The sequence below is a fragment of the Oryza sativa genome, chromosome 10, assembly GCF_034140825.1.
Source record: "Oryza sativa Japonica Group chromosome 10, ASM3414082v1".
In the NCBI taxonomy this organism is placed as follows: domain Eukaryota; kingdom Viridiplantae; phylum Streptophyta; class Magnoliopsida; order Poales; family Poaceae; genus Oryza; species Oryza sativa.
Genome location: NC_089044.1, coordinates 15,924,786 through 15,944,437, shown reverse-complemented (window position 1 = coordinate 15,944,437; position 19,652 = coordinate 15,924,786). Strand labels below are relative to the sequence as shown.

Below are 19,652 nucleotides of genomic sequence, written 5' to 3'. Positions count from 1 at the left end.
ATTGATTAAATATAAAGCAAACGGAAAATTAAGAGTGCATACCTGGACACGATCGATCGACGAAATATCTCTCTCTCTCATGTCGTTCGCTGGCGTATCTTTCATCTGCGACGGCGTGCACGTGTGTTCTTCTCCGGCCAATGGCGCCGCCGGCAGCGCCGCCTATGGGTACCACCTCCTTGTCATCAACAACTACACGCGCACGAAGCAAGCCATCCCCAATGGATTTCGCATCAAGTCCGGCAAGTTCAAGCTAGGAGGCCACACTTGGCACATCAAGTACTGCCCCAACGGCGACCGATCGACCATCTCGGGCTTCGTCTCCTTCCACCTCGTTCTTGATTGTGACGGCGGCGATGGCGCCGTGGCGGCGGAGCCCGTGAATGCCAAGTTCGAGTTCAGCTTCGCCGACCAGGTCGCGAAGCATCAGGCGACGCGGCTGCGCGCGACCAAGGTGTGCGAGTTCTCCCGCGACTGCAGCGCGTGGCACGTCGGGCGGTTCGTGCGGAGGGAGGCGCTGGAGCGGTCGAGGTATCTCGTCGACGACTGCTTCACGGTCAGGTGCGACATCATGGTCGTCCACGCCGGCGCCGGCGCCAATGGCGTGGCCGCCGCCACGGCGGCTCCATCGATGGCCGGCGCGGTGGAGAGCTTCGGCCGCCTCCTGGACACGAAGCTTGGCGCCGACGTGGCGTTCGAGGTCGGCGGCGAGACGTTCGCCGCGCACCGGTGCGTGCTCGCGGCCCGGTCCAAGGTGTTCGACGCTGAGCTCTTCGGCCCCATGAAAGAAGGCACGGCGGCGAGCGTCGTGCGGATCGACGACATGGACGCCGATTTGTTCAGGGGACTCCTTAGCTTCATCTACACGGACGAATTGCCCGAGAGAGAGGACCACGGCGGAGAAAAGGAGACGAGCTCTGACGACGACGACGACGACGACGACGACGACAATGGTGCTCAATCGGACCAAAAACACAAACAATTTACATGGCTGCAGCAATTGATCGTAGCCGCGGACAGATACGATCTGCAGAGGCTGAAGCTTCTGTGCGAGGAGGAGATGTACGACCACATAGGCGAGAAGACGGTGGAGACCATGCTCATCCTCGCCGATCACCACCATTGCCGCGTGCTCAAGGACGCATGCTTGGGTTTCCTCGGGTCTCATGGCAACCTGCAAAAGATGATGGCGGCTGATGGCTTGGATCGTGTGATCAAGAACTTCCCCTCTCTTACCAAAGAGATTATCGGCAGATTTGCAGTCGTCATGGCAAACAAATCTTAGGGTGTGTTTGAGGAGAAGGGGATTGGGGAGATTGAGAAGATATGCAAAACGAGGTGGGCCATTAGCATATGATTAATTGAGTATTAACTATTTTAAATTGCAAAAATGGATTAATATGATTTTTTAAAGCAACTTTCCTATAGAAATTTTTTACAAAAAAACGCACCGTTTAATAGTTTGGAAAGCGTGCGCGCGGAAAACGAGGAGCTTTCTCACCCAATGTCACTGGAACGAACACAGCCTCAGTGTTCATAGGTTAGGTTCATAAATTATATGAAGTCATCAGCTTAAGGTGTGAGCATCTGTCCAAGTAATTAAGCATCTATGGCCCAGTTCTTTTCTCTAACAAAAGTTGGATTAAAATTAAGATTTTCGTGACACGCTTTTCAAACTGCTAAACGGTGCGTTTCGTGCAAAAAAAATTCTATATGAAAGTTGCTATAAAATATCATATTAATCTACTTTTCAAGTTTGCAATAATTAAAACTCAACCAATCATACATTAATACCACCTCATTTTGCGTAAAAAAATTAATTTTAATGTTCATCTCAATCTTCAGGAGATACGGTTACAAGCACTGTAATTAAGGGTGGTGATCATCTTTAGCACCTGTCAACCATCGTTGTTTCATAGAACATCATTGATTTATTAGGTTCTCTCACAGTGGCCCTTTTGTTTGTTTATCGTGTAAACACAAAACATTTGATTTATTTCTCTCATCATAGTATTTTTGGACAAAATTTTGGCTTCCTTGTTGTGAAATTAATATAGTATTGTTATTTATTAGTCGTCTGTTTTTTATTATTTTCTGTTAATCACTTAAACTTTCAATAAGACATTGCACAAGCACGAGCGGTAGGCTAAACTTAGGCCGCGTTCGATAGCGTGAGATTGAGGGGATTGGGTGAAAGCAGCACTGTAGTCCACCGAATAATTTACTCCATCGTGAAATGCAGTCCAGACTGTCCAGTGACAGGTGTTAGACAGCAGTAGACGGCGCCGTTTGCTACTGCACAGATGCCATTCATTTGGGCTTAGGTAGCTGTAGCGTCTTTTTTTTTCTACTTGCAAGATGATAGATATTTTTGCTGTGTCAAATAGTAGTTACAGCGTTCTATTAAAAGTAGTGACGACAAATGCAGAAAAAAAATATTGCAATTTGACATATGGGAAAAAAATTGTTGGAAAAATAAAATATACTCCCTCCGTTTTTTAATAGATGACGCCGTTGACTTTTTCTCACATGTTTGACCATTCGTCTTATTCAAAAAATTTACATAATTATAATTTATTTTGTGATGAGTTGTTATATCACTCATAATACTTTAAGTGTGATTTATATCTTATACATTTGCATAAAATTTTTGAATAAGATGAATGGTTAAACATGTGAGAAAAAGTCAACGGCGTCATCTATTAAAAAATGGAGGTAGTAGCAATTTGAGCAACGTAATGAAAAAAATTATTGAATACGAGTTGGCACAGTCCAAAGACTTGAATGCAGTACATAATACATATATCCATCACGAAATGGATTTCTTATTAAATCGTACATCTAATAAAAAGCTCGTACACTGTACAGGAGATAGTTCATGTACTTCTACAGGTTCTCCACCGAATTGGCAATGGCATCACAGTATGCGTTCATCGCTTGTGTGCTATTGCCGGCGTAATACATATTGGAGAAGGGGGGTGCCATTGGTGCTATAGGATTACCATTATACAGAGGGTTATTGGCCTGGTAGTCATTTTGCTTGCTGTCGATTCGGAAGTTGTGCAAACAAAACGCTGCCAATATTATGTCGCTCTGGACATTCTTATATGGGTTGTACGGTATGCCTTTTAAGATTTTCCACTGTTTTTTCACAATTCCAAATTGCCTCTCAATTATATTACGCAGCTTGGCATGTATGTAGTTGAACTTCTCTTCCCTTCCTTCTGGCGGTGGAGCGCGTGGCCCCTTGAATTGATCCTTGTGGTACCGTACACGTGGGTACGGTGCCAGGAAGCCCATCCTACTCGGATATCCGGAGTCAACAAGAAGATATTTTCCTACAAAATAATAAGGAAATTATACATGAAAACTATCAGTGCACAATTAATGAAGTGCTATATGGTGTACAAATGTAGTACTTACGAAAAGGTAGTCTTGGAAACTCCTCTGGATAAGAGTCAATAGCTTCGTTTAGGACTCGATTGTCATGCACTGATCCTGGCCATCCGGCATCGGCAAATATAACTCTACCATCGAATCCAACAATTGTTAGGACATTTTTTGTTGTCTCGTCATGGCGATTCATGTGTTCTATGGCACTATCCACACCAACAGTGACCGGAATGTGTGTGCCGTCAACAGCACCTACAGCAAACTGGAATGGTCCAAAACGACTATCTTGTAGTAGGCGACGAGGGATGTCCGTAAAATTCGGATCAATTGGCTTGAGTATTTTCGACCCTAACATAACTATTTGGCTAAGAACCCTTCAAAAATAGATAGACACCGTCGAGTTCGACCGGACCCAATGATTGTTCGACTCCCTTGCAGAATTATTTCCTGCCATTGTGAACAAGAAGATTCCTAGTGCCTCCAAAGAACTTACATCATTACTCCCATGCAGGTTGTAAGGGGCATTTTCCAAAATTCCATGTAGAGTGTATATCTGATATTCCGTTAAACGGAAAATCGCACGGCACTGTGCAGGATTCGCCATTGTCTCTAGCATCCAAGTTATTCCAAATTGGGTTGGGACACGACGAGGAGCTCTTGGAGGAGCAGCTAAAATCTCTTGCATCATTGCAATAATAGCGTCATCCTCATCGCTCGTGTATTGCCCTTCAGTACCATCCGAACTCCACGATGAACCGTCGCTCATTGTGTGATTCCTTCGAAACAAGAAAAATATATAGCTTACATTAACCATTACAACATTATTTGTAAAAAAATGCACGCATGGTGTTCAATAAAAAAATTAACTGCATAAAAAATTTCACAGTGACATACCACAATTACTAGTTCAGACTACAAGCATTAGAAATGAGTAAAGCAGATGCTAAAAATCATACAACAAGATGCTAAAATCATACAACAAGAGGGTACAAATCATACAAGAAAAAAACAGTTAAGCAGATGCTAAAATCCTACTGCAAACAATATGGTGAGCATTATTTTTTATGCCTCTCATATGAATCTCCTCCTCTCAGTGAGCTCCAGGCAACTGACCAAGCAAGAGCAACTCAATAGAACCCATTACCATCTACGCTACCAGGACCCCCACCTCCACCAGGGCCACCCCCCTACCAACCTCCAAACCCTGTATGACCTCCTGAACAAGTTGGCGGGGGTACTCCTCCACCATAACCCTGCTGGCCAGTTGGCGGGGGTGCTCCTACACCATAACGCTGCTGCCCAGTTCCTCCTTCGTATCCAGGCTGTCCACCTCCTTGGCCACCAGCTCCTTTTCCGCCAAATTGCTTTTGCCATGTCTGTACTATGTAATGGGACCGTGACTCGGGTGTAGGGCAGTAATCAATGAACCATTGACGCCAATAAGCACGCTCAAATACATCCAGTGCCATAAAGAATAAATCACTCCATGGGTTATGTCCATCAGCTACCACCAACTGGATGCAAGCTGCTGCACTTCTAGCCCTGTCCTCTTCCACCTTCCGGGAACAGCTCTCCATCGACTCCACTCGCAAATCAGCTAGCCGGTGCAGGGCATCACCGGCTGAGTCACTTCGACTCTTCTTTGAAGCCGATCCCCTCGAAGTGCCAGCTTCATCTGCTAGCCTCTTGCCTTTTCCTGCACTTGAAACTCCTGGAGTCGCAATGTTTTGTTGTTGAGCTAGCAGCTGTGAGATATTGATGTTGGGCCTTGGAGTTGGCTGCTGAGGAGGTGCTGGTGCTGCGCCTGCAATAGCAGAGTGGTTCCCTACCACTGTGCACCCCGAAAAAATAGCACAGTGAAGGTTGATGTGCTTGAGAGGGGAATCTTTGAAGACACGAGCTCCGTCCTTTTTCTGCGAAAATGGTTGAGTAACAAAATAAATTTACATTGAAATGAACATAAGTAGTTTCTTAAATCGATTTTCATTTTTGCATTTTGTTGACGCTTTTTGAACTAAAAAAAAGACAGCAGCATACAAGTACATAACTAATGTACGCAGCAACATAGCTATTATTGGTGGCACCATGTTTTAACATCTGCAGACTGCAGGTAACATTTTACCTAGATTTTACGGTCTAACTAATTCAAGAAAATGGAGGAAGTACTATATGATATTGATATGCATTGACAATAATAGCAGATGATGAGCAGACTAAAAATCAAAAAACTTTATGCCATGTAAGCAATGTGACATGTCACATAGAGGTTGATGTCATGTCAAACTATGGCATCAACAATAGCATAGGAATACCAAATATCTCAAGATATGGCTCAGTTTTGTTGAAAAGACCTACAAGAGAATAATAAAAATAGTACCAACCATGCATTTGCTGCTTCCTAATCAATTTATTGGAAGGTAGTGAATGCAGCAGAGAAATTGTACCCCCATTCATTATAGCAAAAAAATTACATTCTGATTTTGTAGCCTAGAAACACAAGGTTTTACAAAGGTACATAACACTTTCTATGAACAATATGTATGATTATACCTAAAAATAGATAACTGTGGAGATTTCATGAACTAAACAAATGTCATGGGTCCTTGTGTTAATGCAAATCAGTATGGAAATCACTATCTTCCTAGTTCGACCGAACACAACATAAGGGTAGGTGACATACCTGGTCCTTGTCTTCCCACCAATCGTCGTCAGCAACAATGGCTTGAGTTATCGGGTCACGGCCAATGCCGGTAGCCTTTGATTCCAGCCACGTCCAAAGCATCCACCTTTTACGACATTGACGCCATGTGTACTTCACCTGATCCTTGGTGAGGTTTCTTCCGATTCTCTCCTTCATCTTCTGTATGAGGTTCTTGTAGCCTTGCGGCTTTGGACAAGTGGATGTTATGGTCATTGCGGACAACTCCTCCAAGCATGCCTCAAGAAATATGCCAATTTCATCGTCGCTCCATCGGATTTTACCCTCCGCCATCTACCACCCAATGTTAACAAAGCACAAATGCAATGGATCAAAAACAAATTACAATGGGCATTACCTTTTGTGGCGAGATGGGCCGGATCAGGTCCAAATCGAGGGACCGAACAACCGTCGCCGGCGACACACGACGGACGAAAGAGCGAACGCCTTTTGGGGAGGTCGCACAAACGGCTGTTAGGAAGCGGGCGGCCACATTGATGTCATTGTCACAAGGAGGGGCAGAGCTGGCGTCAGATTTGCCAGAGGCGCTCGACCCCGTCCCCGAATCCAGATTGATGAGCAGTCCGTGAGGAGCCGGTGCGGCGAACGCCAAAGGCACAGCCTGCCCCTTGGCTGCAGTCGACGGATGGATGTCCTCCCCTCTCTTCCGCTTTGTTCCCCTGGTGCCCATTGTCCACCCGGAGAAGGAGGCCTCAAATAGGAGGCCGGAGGCGAGAAGAAAGCTTCCAACTCTGCCGAATCTTGACGACACTGTGACACCCGAGAGCGCTCCACCGAGTACAGCCGCATGCGGCCAAAGCTGCAGAGCCTGATGAGCAGCTAGGTGACGCAGACAACACCGGCAGCGCTCCCCGACTTCCGCCTGGCTTGATGGTAACTCCGCCAGAGAATCCCCTTTCTCCGGCCTCGATTCGCCTTTTCAGCAGCTCCCGTGACGAGTGGTCGATTTCTCCGCGTGCCTAACAGCCCCAGGCTGACCACGACGACCACCGGACGAGGCTCAGCAGTAGGGCACAACGATTCCAGCCACGGCGACCGCGCGTGGAGCCGTCGACGACCGAGCACGGCTGCTTGCGCTGGTGGTGGGTTGGGGACGGATGGGCCGACGAATCGATCCATCCAAATGCCGTCTGTACAGGTGCCACGTTTAGTCACCAACGCCATTTAATATGCAGTAAATTATTCAGACATGTACAGTGCTGAATAGTGCACAATTCACCAAATCCCCTCGATCTCTCGCTATCGAACGCGGCCTTACACAACATAAAAGAGTGCAACTTTACAACAAATGAAGTGTACCGTTTAGTTTACTTTATTTTTTAATTATTAGATTAACGTAGATAAATTACTACAACTATTATGCTTATATAAGCCATAATTTTTTGTATTTCATACTGGTAAGAATTTACACTAAGTACCTTTTTTGTAGATTAGAGCATTGGTTGCTTCACTACAAGAAAAAGAAAATACAGGAACACGGTTAATACTCTGCCAGACTGCCACCCAAATTCTTTTGAAGTTCTCATAGCAGTGTGGTAACAAATTCATACCTCATTTATCTGTTGAACTGTAGAGATCAATGAACTAAAAAGCAGAGAAAATTTGATCAATATGAAGGCCTGGTGGAGTTTCAGTTATCATGGCTCTCTGATAACAAATTCATTCTTGATTAATCTGTAGCTATTGTAGAGATGCTATCAAACATGAACTATCATTGCAAAAACTATCTGATGGCAAAAATATGGAGTCACGGAGCTAAGTTACCGAGCAATCAGACATCAATTTAATTAGCAGTATCCTAGGGACACAGTCAACAAGCATAAAACATGTCTAGAAAATAGGAATTAACATTGCTTAAACTGCCTGATGAAAAAAGCCTACAAACCATGAGCTACCATATTTGAAACGGAGTATCACTCAATACAGAGTGGGTCTTTGTAAATGTACATTCTACATTATTGGTGGAGGTGCAATTAAGTTTCATTGGCTGTCCTTTTAGATTTCGGTTGAAAACTTGAGTCCAACTGAAGTGATGAAATTAATTCCACAACAGAGTAATTCTAGTTTACCAGCTAACTAGCTAACAGCAAAACATGATTATTTATTTGCGTATGTCCTTAGCAAACCAAAGAATTCAAGGCACATAAAGGCAACATCCAACCAACATAAAAGCCCATAGGAGATTTAGTTATCATTCTTCTATCCATAGAGTTGTAGAGATGCAATGAACTAACAAAACAGAGAATTTGGCAACCTTTTCACCCCGATAAACTATGGTCAATTGGTCATCTGCCCACCCCCATTTTAAGGGGTTTCATAGAATAAGTTCAGAAACAGTAACCATGATTGCTAAAACTATCTGATGACAAAAGTGAGGATATATATCACTAAAACTCGGTCACGGAACAAAGTTACCGAGCATGGCAATCAACTCCTTCATAAGAGATGGGCAGCTTTTACTCAGATCCTCGATGCCGTCGCCAGAAGCAACTGCTTTCAGATTCACCGCGGAGCTGAGGAAATCAAAGCATGCCTTCTTTAGCCCTTCGCAGTGGTGTTGCTCAGCCAGCGTCAGGATGGTCGTCACCGTGCCCACATCAATGTACTTGCACAGCATGTCCTCGCAGATGAGCTTGAGCCTCTCCATGGCGTACCTGTCCGCCGCGACGAGCAGATGCTGAGCCATGGTGTCTTGCTCCTCCTCTTCCGTCTCCGGAAGCGAGTCGGTGTACACGAAGCGGAGCAGCGCCTTGAACACCTGAGCCTCCATGTCGTCGATGCGGACGACACCCGCGGCGTCGCTCTCCTTCATCGAGCCAAACAGCTCCGCGCTGAAGACCGGTGACCGCGCCGCGAGCACGCACCGGTGAGCGGCGAAAGTCTCGCCGCCGGCCTCGAACACCACGTCGGCGCCCTTCTCGTTGTGGAGAAGATCCCCCAGATGCCGCTGCAGATCGGACGGAGGCACGGAGACGAAGTTCGCCTTCCGTGGTCTTTGCGCCTCGGCCGTCTCCTCCTCCGCACGGAACCCGGTGGTGACGATGATGTCGCACCGCACGGTGAAAGAATCTTTCTTCAGATGCTCCGATTTCTCCAATGCTTCCCGCTTGATGAACTTTGTTTCCCCCAACCGCCGCTACCGAAGACGCGTACTTGCTCTGAGGTAAGAGAAGGCGGCGGCTTGTCATCCAACTCGTCCAAGAAACGAAATAGGTACTGCGCTTTCACCTGCTTGGTGACTTGTCCGTCGTCGAGATGAAGAAACAGGGATATGAAATCCGAGTAATCTGATTTGCTGCCGTTGGGGTAGCAATGGATGCGCCAGCGATATCCCCCCACGGTGAAGGCGCAAGATTTGAGGGCCTCGCCGGTGGGTAGGCCCTTGATGCGCGAGTAGCCGTCGATCTTGAGGAGATGGTACCCGCTCGCGGCGCCTGCGACGATGGCGGAGGCGGAACGCGAATGCTTACAGCCGCCAGCGGTGGACGCCATGGCTGATCCAGCCAAGTAGGATGCACGCGCAGCGCTCGCGCTGTAGCTAGGGTTTAGCGAAGAATTGGGGGAAAATGGAGCGGAATCGAGAGGTTGAAGACGATGGGGTGGCTTCCTTCGGACGATACGTCTTGTGGGCCGTTGCTATCCTAAGCTAATGGGCTCGTAGAGTTATGTGGGTCCCATCTTTTCAGATTGCAGCTGCAAATGCCTGTACAAATATGATTTACAAGGAACAAGTCCACCTTATATCCCTCGTCCTACCTCGAGTTGGAACCGCGGTACCAGAAATCTTAACCACCAATATGTAAAACTGAATTAAATTAAGTCCTCTAATAGTTGATGGTCGGTATCGTTGATGTGGTAAGTTAACCCGATCCACTTGTACTAACTAGACGTTAACGTGACAAAAACAGAACGGGTCCTATATATGATCATCCTCACTCTCCTTTCCTTTTCTCTCTCCCTTCTCTCTTCCCTCTCTTTTCTCTCCATTTCTCCCGCTCATTCCTCTAGAGATCGATGCATTGAGGCTAGCAGTAAAGGGTCAAGATTTATAGTATTACGGCTCAGGGATATGATTTTAACTTGACAAAAAGAAAAGGGACACAAAGTAAACTTAATTTGATTTACAACTTTTTTTCTTCTAGTACTACTAATATGCTTGTACGGTGTGGATCAGGTCCATATAATTAGGAATGGGCTATACGGGTAATTAAGTAGTTACGCAAGCGGCATGTAATTAATCAAGTAACATTATATCCTGTTGTTATGCAAGGGACATGAATGCGCTGTGCTTTTACGGTAATAGAGACGACAATTTTTTTTCATAACCTTGCTGTATCAAACAAGTTTACAAATACCAACAACATAATTTAGGGTGTCAGATCATCAAAACATGTTCTTTTTTTAATAAAAAGAGGCCATTGTAAATTTACCACCATTTTCAATCTTTGTTGCACCAAAACCACTTTACCAATAGCATTCTTGCAAAATATAGAAAACTTTTTTTTTGCAAACTCGCAAATACCCCTTTTAAAAATCATCATATATGTATATGTTTATGCGATAGAACATTTGCTTATGATCTTAGTGCATAAACACATATTGTCTTGGTGTCTTGATTGATTTATCTTGTTAACCAAGGGAAAAACTTATATTTTCTAATTATTTCTCTGTGTTTTACTTGAAAATAATAAAATAATAGTTACCGTATCCTCTAACAAATTAACAATTTTGTTGTGTCCTCGAGCTGTTTCACGTTTTTATGGTGTTTAAGAACAAAAAATCATAAATATATGTGTCCTATAGTAAATTTTTTCAATATAATAACATGCAGCTCTAAAAAATTAAACACCTCAACGTAGTTACTACTTATAATCTCTCTGAAGTCCAAACAGAGAAGAATTAATTAATAGAACAGACAATTCATGAAACTGACACAAGCTTCTCTGGCTCAGCATATTAGAGCACCCGCAATGGTTATCTATAGGCTCTCTACAAGACATCCATATCAGCATATTTTTCTACTTAGAAGAGATTAAATGAAGAGAGAGAGCAAAGCTATTTACTAATCTGGAGATAGTCTATAGAGAAAAACGAGGCAATGGATTAGGGCATCCGCAATGGTTATCTATAGACTCTCTACAAGAGATCAGCATATTTTCCTACTTGGAAGAGATTAAATGAAGAGAGAGAGAGCAAAGCTATCTACTAACCTGGAGATAGTCTATAGAGAAAAACAAGGCAATGGATTAGAGAGGTATAGATACCCATGTAGACATACCATTGAAGTGGTTTACTATTAATCTAGTCTATTACTGAGATGTACATGTTTTATAGATAGCACCTTAATTTACCATTACGGGTGCTCTTACTACTAGGAAGGATAGGCGATCGAGCACATCTGACATCTCTCTGAGCTCACAATCACGAATCAAACCTGAGTCCTGAGCAGAGCAAGCTTCGCAATGAGCTCCACGAGAACTGACGGGCATGTTCCCACGACGTCCTCCAATCCGCCATGCTCCATTACTTCTTCCAGGTTCGCAGGAGAGCTGAGGAACTCCAGGCACGCCTCCTTCAGCCCGCGGCAATGGTGCTTGTCGGCCAGCAAGAGGATGGTGGTCGCCGTGCCGACGCCGATGTGGCCGCACAGCTTCTCCTCGCATATCAGCTTCAGCCTCGGGAGATCGTACCTGTCCGCCGCGACGAGCAGGTGCTGCCACATGGCGACCTTGCCGTCTTCGTCTTCCTCCGTCTCCGGCGGCGGGGTGTCGTTGTAGATGAATGCAAGCATGGCCTTGAATGCTTCGGGCACCATTTCGCTGATATGTACGCTTGCTGTCGTTGCGCCCTCCTTCATGGGGCCAAAGAGCTCCACCATGAAGACGGTGGACCGCGCCGCGAGCACGCACCGGTGCGCGGCGAACGTCTCGCCGCCGACCTGGAACGTCACATCGGCGCCGACCTTGGTCAGGAGCAGATCGGTGAACTGCCGGTGCATGTCGGACGGTGGCACCGCGACGAGCGGCGCCGCCACGTCGTCGCCGGTGGTGTTGCTGCCGTCCTTCTTCAGGATGATGTCACACCTGATGGTGAAACAATCATCCTTGAGATGCTTGGATTTTTCTAGCTCCTCCCTTCTAATGAAATTGGTGTAGCCCCAACGATTGTCATCAGAGAAGTCGAATAATGCTTCCGAACAAATATGTGTCGACTTTTGTCTCTCAGTTTCGTCGATGAAACTAAACTCGTAATGCGCCATGAAAGGCCGTTCACTATCCTGATCAAGCTGAAGAGAAACTGAGATGGAATCGGCATCATCCGAACTTTCGCCATTGGGGTAGTAGTCGATAACCCAGCGATAGCCTCCAACCCTGAAAGGACGAGACCTGATGAAGTCGCCATTGGGGACGGTGTCCTTGGTTCGCGAGTAGCCTTCGACCACGAGGAGGTAGTACCCGCTGGTGGCGCCGGAGGTGATGGCTGACGACGAAGGCGACTGCAGCCTCCCGTCGCGGACGAGAGACACGCCGGCGAAAGACATGGCATGCAGGTGTTTGTGACTTTGTGTATTTGCTGGTTAGTTCATGTGTCACTGACGTACGTCGACGAAAATGTAGCGCTTGGTGGAGGAAGCAGAAACGACGCACTCTACGTATCAACGACTCGTCGTCTCCACGTACGAATCGCGACTCGCGAGCGCGCGACTCTTCGGGACTTGGAATTGTTCGTGGAACAGCAGCTGAACCGATCGACGATGGCTTCCGTTTCCGGTTTCCGAGGGCGCTGAATTGAAGACAAGGACGTAGTGTAGTAGTACTACCACGCGTCGACCAGCTCACAAGGGCCGGAGTTGATAAGGTTAGGAAACGATAGACAAAGCATCCTCCCAAAGCAGAAGACACTAGATTTAACGTTGAAAATCCTGCCAAAGCATAAGAGAAAAAACCATGGACACCAGCCAATAAAATATCTTCACTCTATCTAGGCTGAGCTTACAAATGCTGCACGGCGGCTTACAAGAGGTATATATATGTTGGAACCTAAAAGGGATGACAATCCGTACCGCGGGGGCTTCGCCCCAGCACCCCCGGGCGTCCCCAGGTGCCTCCAGCCCAAGCCTCTCGGTGACAGGTTTCCGCTCCACTACGACAGAAACTGATCTTTATTAAGTGCAAATAAATTTGGATCACAACTCAATAGACAGGATGCGTCTCGTTGTAGAATACCAAAAGAACAAATTGAGAAGACGAGAAGTTCTTCTCGCAAGTCGCAAAGCATGCATTCACCAACTAATGTAGGCCAGGAGTTGTGCATGCACAAGTGTATAAAATCGTAGCTAGTCATTCATACGTTTGATTTCAGTACATTTCGGCGTTCCCACCTTCAATTATGTACTCTTGCGGTGTGTCTTTCGTCGGCGGCGGCGGATCGGCGCCATCGGCCGTCACCGCCGGCGACGTGGCCACCGGGTTCCACCTGCTTGTCGTGAACGGCTATTCTTACGCACACGTGAGAACACCCCCGTTGGCGAGTGCATCGAGTCTCGCCGGTTCACCGTTGGAGGCTACCGGTGGTTCATCGAATACTACCCCAACGGCAAGTCCTCCAGTGTTTCCAACTGCATCTCAGTTTATCTCGTCCTCGACGACGACGGCGTCGCCGAACCTGTTCAGGCGCAGTACCAATTCAGGCTCGTTAACCAACTTGAGAAGGAACAGTTGCCATCCATTCCTGAGGTCATGAATTATACATATTTCTCCAACAGTTACCCTAGTTGGGGTAGATTGATCAGAAAGGACGTTCTTGAGCAATCGAAGTTTTTCTGGGACGATAATTTCACCATCCGTTGCAGTGTGATCGTCGCCAAGAAGCTCAGAAGCAAGAACCAAGAATCGATCGTGGTGCCGCCGTCCGACATCCGCCGGGATTTCGGCGATCTCCTCCGGACCGAGGACGGCGCCGACGTGACGTTCCAGGTCGCCGGCGAGTTGATCGCCGGTCACCGGTGCGTGCTCGCCGCCCGGTCCAGCGTCTTCAAGGCACAGATCTTGGGAGAGACGAACGACGGTAGTCAGAAGGCCGACGCAAGCAGACATGGAGCCACAGGTGTTCAAATCCTTGCTCACTTTCATTTACACTGACTCGTTGCCTGAGTTGGAGGACGAAGAGGAAACTGAATCCGATCGAGATGAAGAAGAAGATCAGGAGAGTGAAGCAGATGGAGTACACGGAGAAGATTACGATGACGATGACGATGATGATGATGATGACAATGGTGGTGATGAGATGTGGTCACCATTGCTCGTAGCGGCAGATAGGTACGATCTCCAGAGGCTGAAGCTGATATGCGCGAAGAAGCTGTGCGAGCGGATCGATGCGAGCACGGTGGCCGATAATCTTGGGCTCGCTGAGAAGCAGCATTGCCGTCTGCTGAAGGAGGCGTGCTTGGAGTTCCTCAAAGCTCCGGCGAATTTGAAGGTTGTACTGGCGAGTGACGGCTTGGATCACATAACTGCAACCTGCCCCTCTGTTCTGAAGGAGCTCCTTGCTAAGTTTGCATCTTAAGTTCAGATTACTGCATGCATGATTTCTATCCATTATCTAAAAAGATTAGTGCAAGCATGGTCGTAAGTTTGATGTGTTGTTTAATTACTCGTTTTGTCAAAAGTGTGTGGGTGCTTAGTCTCTTATTTTGTCTTGCTATCGTGTGATCGCCAAGGGTCGTCTCAGTGCTTGCAGTATGCATACTGAGCTTGGAAGATTGTGTTACCATGTTAATTGAGCATCTGAACTGCATGGGCCCTATGATTATAATGCTATTGTGATCTGCATTCAGAAAAACCTTGGCTATATTGTGCATTAGTGCTCTGTTTTCACCGAATTCTTTTTAGTAGAGAAAGCAATCTCTCTGTTTTGAAATACTCCACTGAACACTCGTTCTTCCTTTAAGATGAACTCATGCCTTTAGATGATTAATCAGAACAATCTTGTGTCAGTCTAATGTGATTTACCCGTATTGCATTGTACTGCTAATTTGCAACGTCGAATTAGCAACGCCGGTCAGATCTATTCACAAACCATCGCCATGCTAGTCAATAGTCATGGCCTGGTACAAGAGTATGCAGCCTCACACACTAGGCCTGGTACACTAGTCTATAGTTGTGAAATTTATATAGCATTGTTATTTATTAGTCGTCTGTTTTTTTTTCCTTTTCTGTTAATCATCTAAACTTTCAATAAGGCATTGCACGAGCACGAGCCGTAAGCTAAACTTACACGATAGAGTTATTATTCGGAGGGCTTACAGAAGCCATTCCCATGAGCCCATGACCTAGCTACACCAAAACAGAGACATGGTTTATTTGTGTATCATCTTAGCAAAGAGATAAAGCAATCCAAAGGAATTAGTGCAAAGAAAGCAAGAACCAACCGATATGCAACCGTTTCAGGAGAGAGAGCCAGCTCCTGCTCAGGCTAAAATTGACGCACGCTTTCTTCAGCCAGTAGCAATGGTGTTGATCAGCTAGCACCAACAAGCTCGATACCGTGTGCACGCTAACGTACTGCTTGCACAGCGGGGATGGATTCTAATAGCTCGAGTGGACGTCCACCCGTTTATTGCATGTCAACTAAATGGCTACGAAAAATTTTCAAAAAAATTGGCAAGATAGATCAATATGTAATATATCACTCCACAAACATACAGGTTAAAATTCAACTTCTACAAGTTGTAACAAAAATAACAAATTTAACTGTAAATATACATATAGTAATTTGAGTTTTGTTTGTTATTTTTGTTACAATATGTAGAAGTTGAATTTTAACTTGTATGTTTGTGGATTGATACATTACATATTGATCTATTTTATTCATATTTTTTCAATTTTTTTATAACCATTTAGATGACATGTAATAAGCGGGTGGACATTTACTCGAGCTGTTAAAATAGTTTCCCCTTGCACAGCTTCTCCTCGCAGATCAGCTTGAGCCTCTCCAGGTTGTACCGATCCGCCGCAACGAGCAGATGCTGGCACATGACGCCTTCCTCCTCCTCCATCTTCGGCAACGAGTCGGTGTACATGAAGCGGAGCAACGCTTTGAACACCTGCGCCTCCATGTCTTGGACGCACACGACCCCGGTGGGTTCGCTCTCCTTCATCGGACCGTAGAGCTCCACGCTGAAGACCGGCGACCGCGCCGCGAATGTCTGGCCGGCAACCTCAAACACCACATCCGCGCCCTTCCCGGTCTCCAGCAGGTCGCCGAGCTGCTGGTTCATGTTGGATGGGGGCACGGGCATGATCAAGGCCTCGCCGGGGAAGGCGATCTCCGTCGTCTCCTCGCGACGCGGATCTTGCAGACGACGACGATGTCGCACCGGACGGTGAACGAGTCATCCCTGAGATTCTTGGACTTCTCGAAATCTTCCCTTTCGATGAAATTGCTATGACCCCAAGACATACAACCCTCACAAAATGTTTTTACTTCCGACATTGCAAGCGAATTAGGCGGATTATCCATTAATCCGGAACTTCAACCGTGCTTGCACCTTCACATCCTTGGTGGATTTCTCGTCGAGCCATAGGAAAAGGGACATGTGATTGGCGGACTAGGCGAGGTTCCCCTTGGGGCAGAAAGTATTTTTTACACCTAGGTGGCACCTAGGTGTATGCATGCAATTTAAATAGTTATATAAAAATTTCATAAAATTTGATAAGATTGTCCATGGTAATATAAGACACTATGCAAACATGCAAGTCTAAATTCGATCGATATATGAAGAAACAAAAAATAACAAATTTTATCTGCACTGTATGGGTACTATTCATTGTCTGATTTTATTATTTTTGTTTCTCTAGTTGTAGATCAAATTTAGTCCTGCATGTTTGTGTATAGACTTGTATCATCACAAACGATGTTACTAAATTTTTTCAATTTTTTCTATAACTATTTGAATCGCATATAAATAATAGGTGCCACGGCACCTAGATGTAGAAAATCCTAACGAAGTGGTACCCATTCGCCTTGTCGAACACGATGGCGGAGGTCGACCGCGACGAGTTGCAATATGGCCGGCGACGGAAGAAGACATGGCAGGCAGGACGTACGTACACGACTTGACGCCGGGTTTTTTTTTTTTTAGGATAATGGCAGGAGCTCTGCCTATTCATTAAAGGAGAAAGAAGCAGTTTCACGTACAGGAACACCTCCAAGTGGTGTCTTCAGATTTAGACATTGGAGGAATTACAACACTTTGAGAAAGTGCAAAGCCACTAACATCAAAAGACGGCATTTTAACATCTAAACAGTTTGCGCTTCATCGAAAGCTTTGCACATGTTGATGATGGAGTCCACTACATGTGACACTGTACCATAGTCATTGTTGAAAATTCTTGCATTCCTTTGGAGCCAAATACCCCATGTCGTGTAGATGAATAGGCCATCAAAGTTCCTTCTCTGCTCTTTGATCCACTGACTTATTACGGCGGAGTTTGAAACAATGAAACCGATGGGAATCTCGTGGGGTTTTGTCATGCCTCTGTTGGTTACTGGGCCTCCAGGAAATAAAGGGAAAGTAAAAATAATCCTCTCAAAGGTAAAACTAAAACTGAAGCAATCCCAAAATAGAATATGTGATGGATTGATAAAGGGAGACGTGAGAAAAGCAGATCGATGTGGACTGAACCTTAAGCAGAATCACAATCTTCTTCTGCCTATTTGATAGTCCTGCTCACACACGGTTCGTTTGGACAATTGGAGTCAAGAAATTCTCATCCGTTAATTTCTCCGTCCTATTTCCTCCTTTTGCACTCTGAAAAGTTATTTCATATCGTCCATCTTCTCTTTTCAAAGGAAATTATCCTAGTAATACGTTAGTGACGACACATTCAAGCAGAACAAGCATGGCGCCGCCGCCCATCGGCCATCTCCCTCTAGCTGGAGTTGATTTTCACCTGAAGACTCCCGAGCAGTATGGAAACGGACGGAGCTCCTCTAACGTAAAGTCAGAGGGACGTGGGTCCCTGACAGGTGGGGCCCACCTTCATGGGCCTACACGTCAATGACCATGTCCTTCTCACTTTATGTCGGAGGAGCCTCTTCCGTATGGAAACACCGCAACGTACGATGCATGAAGGCATCACTGTTGCTAGTACCAGCAAACTCAAGCCCGATTCACTACACCCACTCAAAAAGACGCTGTCGCTGATCCGACCTGTATAACCATCCACGGGGACACCAACGCGACGACGCCCCATCGTTGGGCAGCCTCTACTCGCCCCTCCACGTGGGTGTTACAAACTAGTAGAAAAATGATTTTTTATGACAGTGTCCTATTTTTTTCGTTGGCGGTCATATGAGTAATCCGCTTGTGAAATTCTAACGAGGGATAGAAGGTTTAGGACTGCTAGCGAAAATTCGTTTTCGTTGATGGTAGGTTAAGAAGTCCACTTGCAAAAATAACCCTCTTTTCGCTATTTTTGTTGGCGGGCCTCCTATCCTACCGCCAGCGAAAATCTGAAGAGCGTCGCCCTTGAAAAAATCACGCCATTAAAAAATTCAACCCCACCACTCCTTATCTACCTATCTGTCATTATCCTCTCTCTCCTCCTCCCTCCATATCCAACCCTGTCCTTCTCCCTCTATATCCAACCCTCTCCCTCTAGATCCAACATCTCCTCCTCCCTCCACGTCCACCAGACTCCACAGGCGGCAGCTGCTCTGGTGGCGACTTCGGTGGCGGTTCTCGGGCGGCGGCGAGCTCAGGGCGTGGGCAGTGAGCTCAGGGACAAGGCCGTTGGTTGCCATCACAAATCCACCGAGCTACCAAACCTATAGAAGCCCAAATGGGCTACCTGGCCCGGGCATGGCCCAGGCACAATAGGGCCTGGGCCAAGGTCAATCGTGCCAGCATGACCTGACCTACACACCGGGCGGGACCGTGCTTGCTCATGGGCTACACCCACGGCCCAGGCACGGCCCAATAAGACTTGGACCATGCCGGGCCAGTCCAAAGGCAAAGAGTCCATCGTGCTTCTCCATAGAACAAGTCTATTTTTCTTCCCTCATCTCTTTGGGTTGTATCTTATATGGCAGAATAAGTCTATTTTATATCCAAATTCTCTTTGGATAGTGCCTTGTAAGGCTAGATTAAGTCTATTTCAATTATTTTCTTTGACACTGTTGTGCCGGGTCGGCCCATCGTGCCAAGGCGTCGGCCCAGGCCTTATGCCCATCTACTGGCCGGCATGGGCCCGACATCAGTCATACCGTGTTGTGTTTGGGCCAGGCCAAATGGCCGTGCCATGGGCCGGTCCGTCAGGCCTTATGGCCATCTATAACCAAACCCTCTATGCCTAAGCTCATGGGTGGATCTAGATGGTGGTAATGGCAGGCGATTGACCATCCAAAAATACCCTACCCCAAGTCCTAGGTATATAAAAAAGAGGGAAAAAAAACTTGTATGAAGAGAAAAAAAGATAGAAAACACACACTTATTCATATATCATGATACAATTTTGTTCATTCTACACTAGTATTG

The 19,652-nt window shown here is 46.2% G+C and overlaps 4 protein-coding genes and 2 pseudogenes across 4 annotated transcripts; 2 read left to right on the top strand and 4 right to left on the bottom strand.

Moving 5' to 3' along the window:
- The first annotated feature begins 79 nt into the window (after positions 1-79).
- Positions 80-1,285, top strand: LOC107275510 (BTB/POZ and MATH domain-containing protein 2). The gene has a single exon (XM_066304691.1). The coding sequence runs from the start codon at positions 80-82 to the stop codon at positions 1,283-1,285; it is 1,206 nt and encodes a 401-aa protein (XP_066160788.1).
- Positions 1,286-4,672: 3,387 nt separating this feature from the next.
- LOC107275315 (uncharacterized) lies at positions 4,673-6,782 on the bottom strand. The gene is made up of 4 exons (XM_015758186.1): positions 6,561-6,782; positions 6,074-6,385; positions 4,851-5,306; positions 4,673-4,741 (listed from the first exon to the last, which is right to left on the bottom strand). Exons 1-4 carry the CDS (start codon positions 6,780-6,782, stop codon positions 4,673-4,675), a joined length of 1,059 nt encoding a protein of 352 aa, XP_015613672.1.
- LOC9271421 (BTB/POZ and MATH domain-containing protein 1-like) lies at positions 6,074-9,691 on the bottom strand (annotated as a pseudogene).
- A 1,849-nt stretch (positions 9,692-11,540) lies between these two features.
- LOC4348686 (BTB/POZ and MATH domain-containing protein 2) lies at positions 11,541-12,653 on the bottom strand. The gene has a single exon (XM_066304592.1). The coding sequence runs from the start codon at positions 12,651-12,653 to the stop codon at positions 11,541-11,543; it is 1,113 nt and encodes a 370-aa protein (XP_066160689.1).
- Positions 12,654-13,110: 457 nt separating this feature from the next.
- On the top strand, positions 13,111-14,677 carry LOC107277148 (BTB/POZ and MATH domain-containing protein 2). The gene is made up of 3 exons (XM_066304554.1): positions 13,111-13,134; positions 13,627-14,151; positions 14,273-14,677. The coding sequence occupies exons 1-3, from the start codon at positions 13,111-13,113 to the stop codon at positions 14,675-14,677; spliced, it is 954 nt and encodes a 317-aa protein (XP_066160651.1).
- An 839-nt stretch (positions 14,678-15,516) lies between these two features.
- Positions 15,517-16,606, bottom strand: LOC107279096 (BTB/POZ and MATH domain-containing protein 1-like; annotated as a pseudogene).
- Between the last annotated feature and the right edge of the window lie 3,046 nt (positions 16,607-19,652).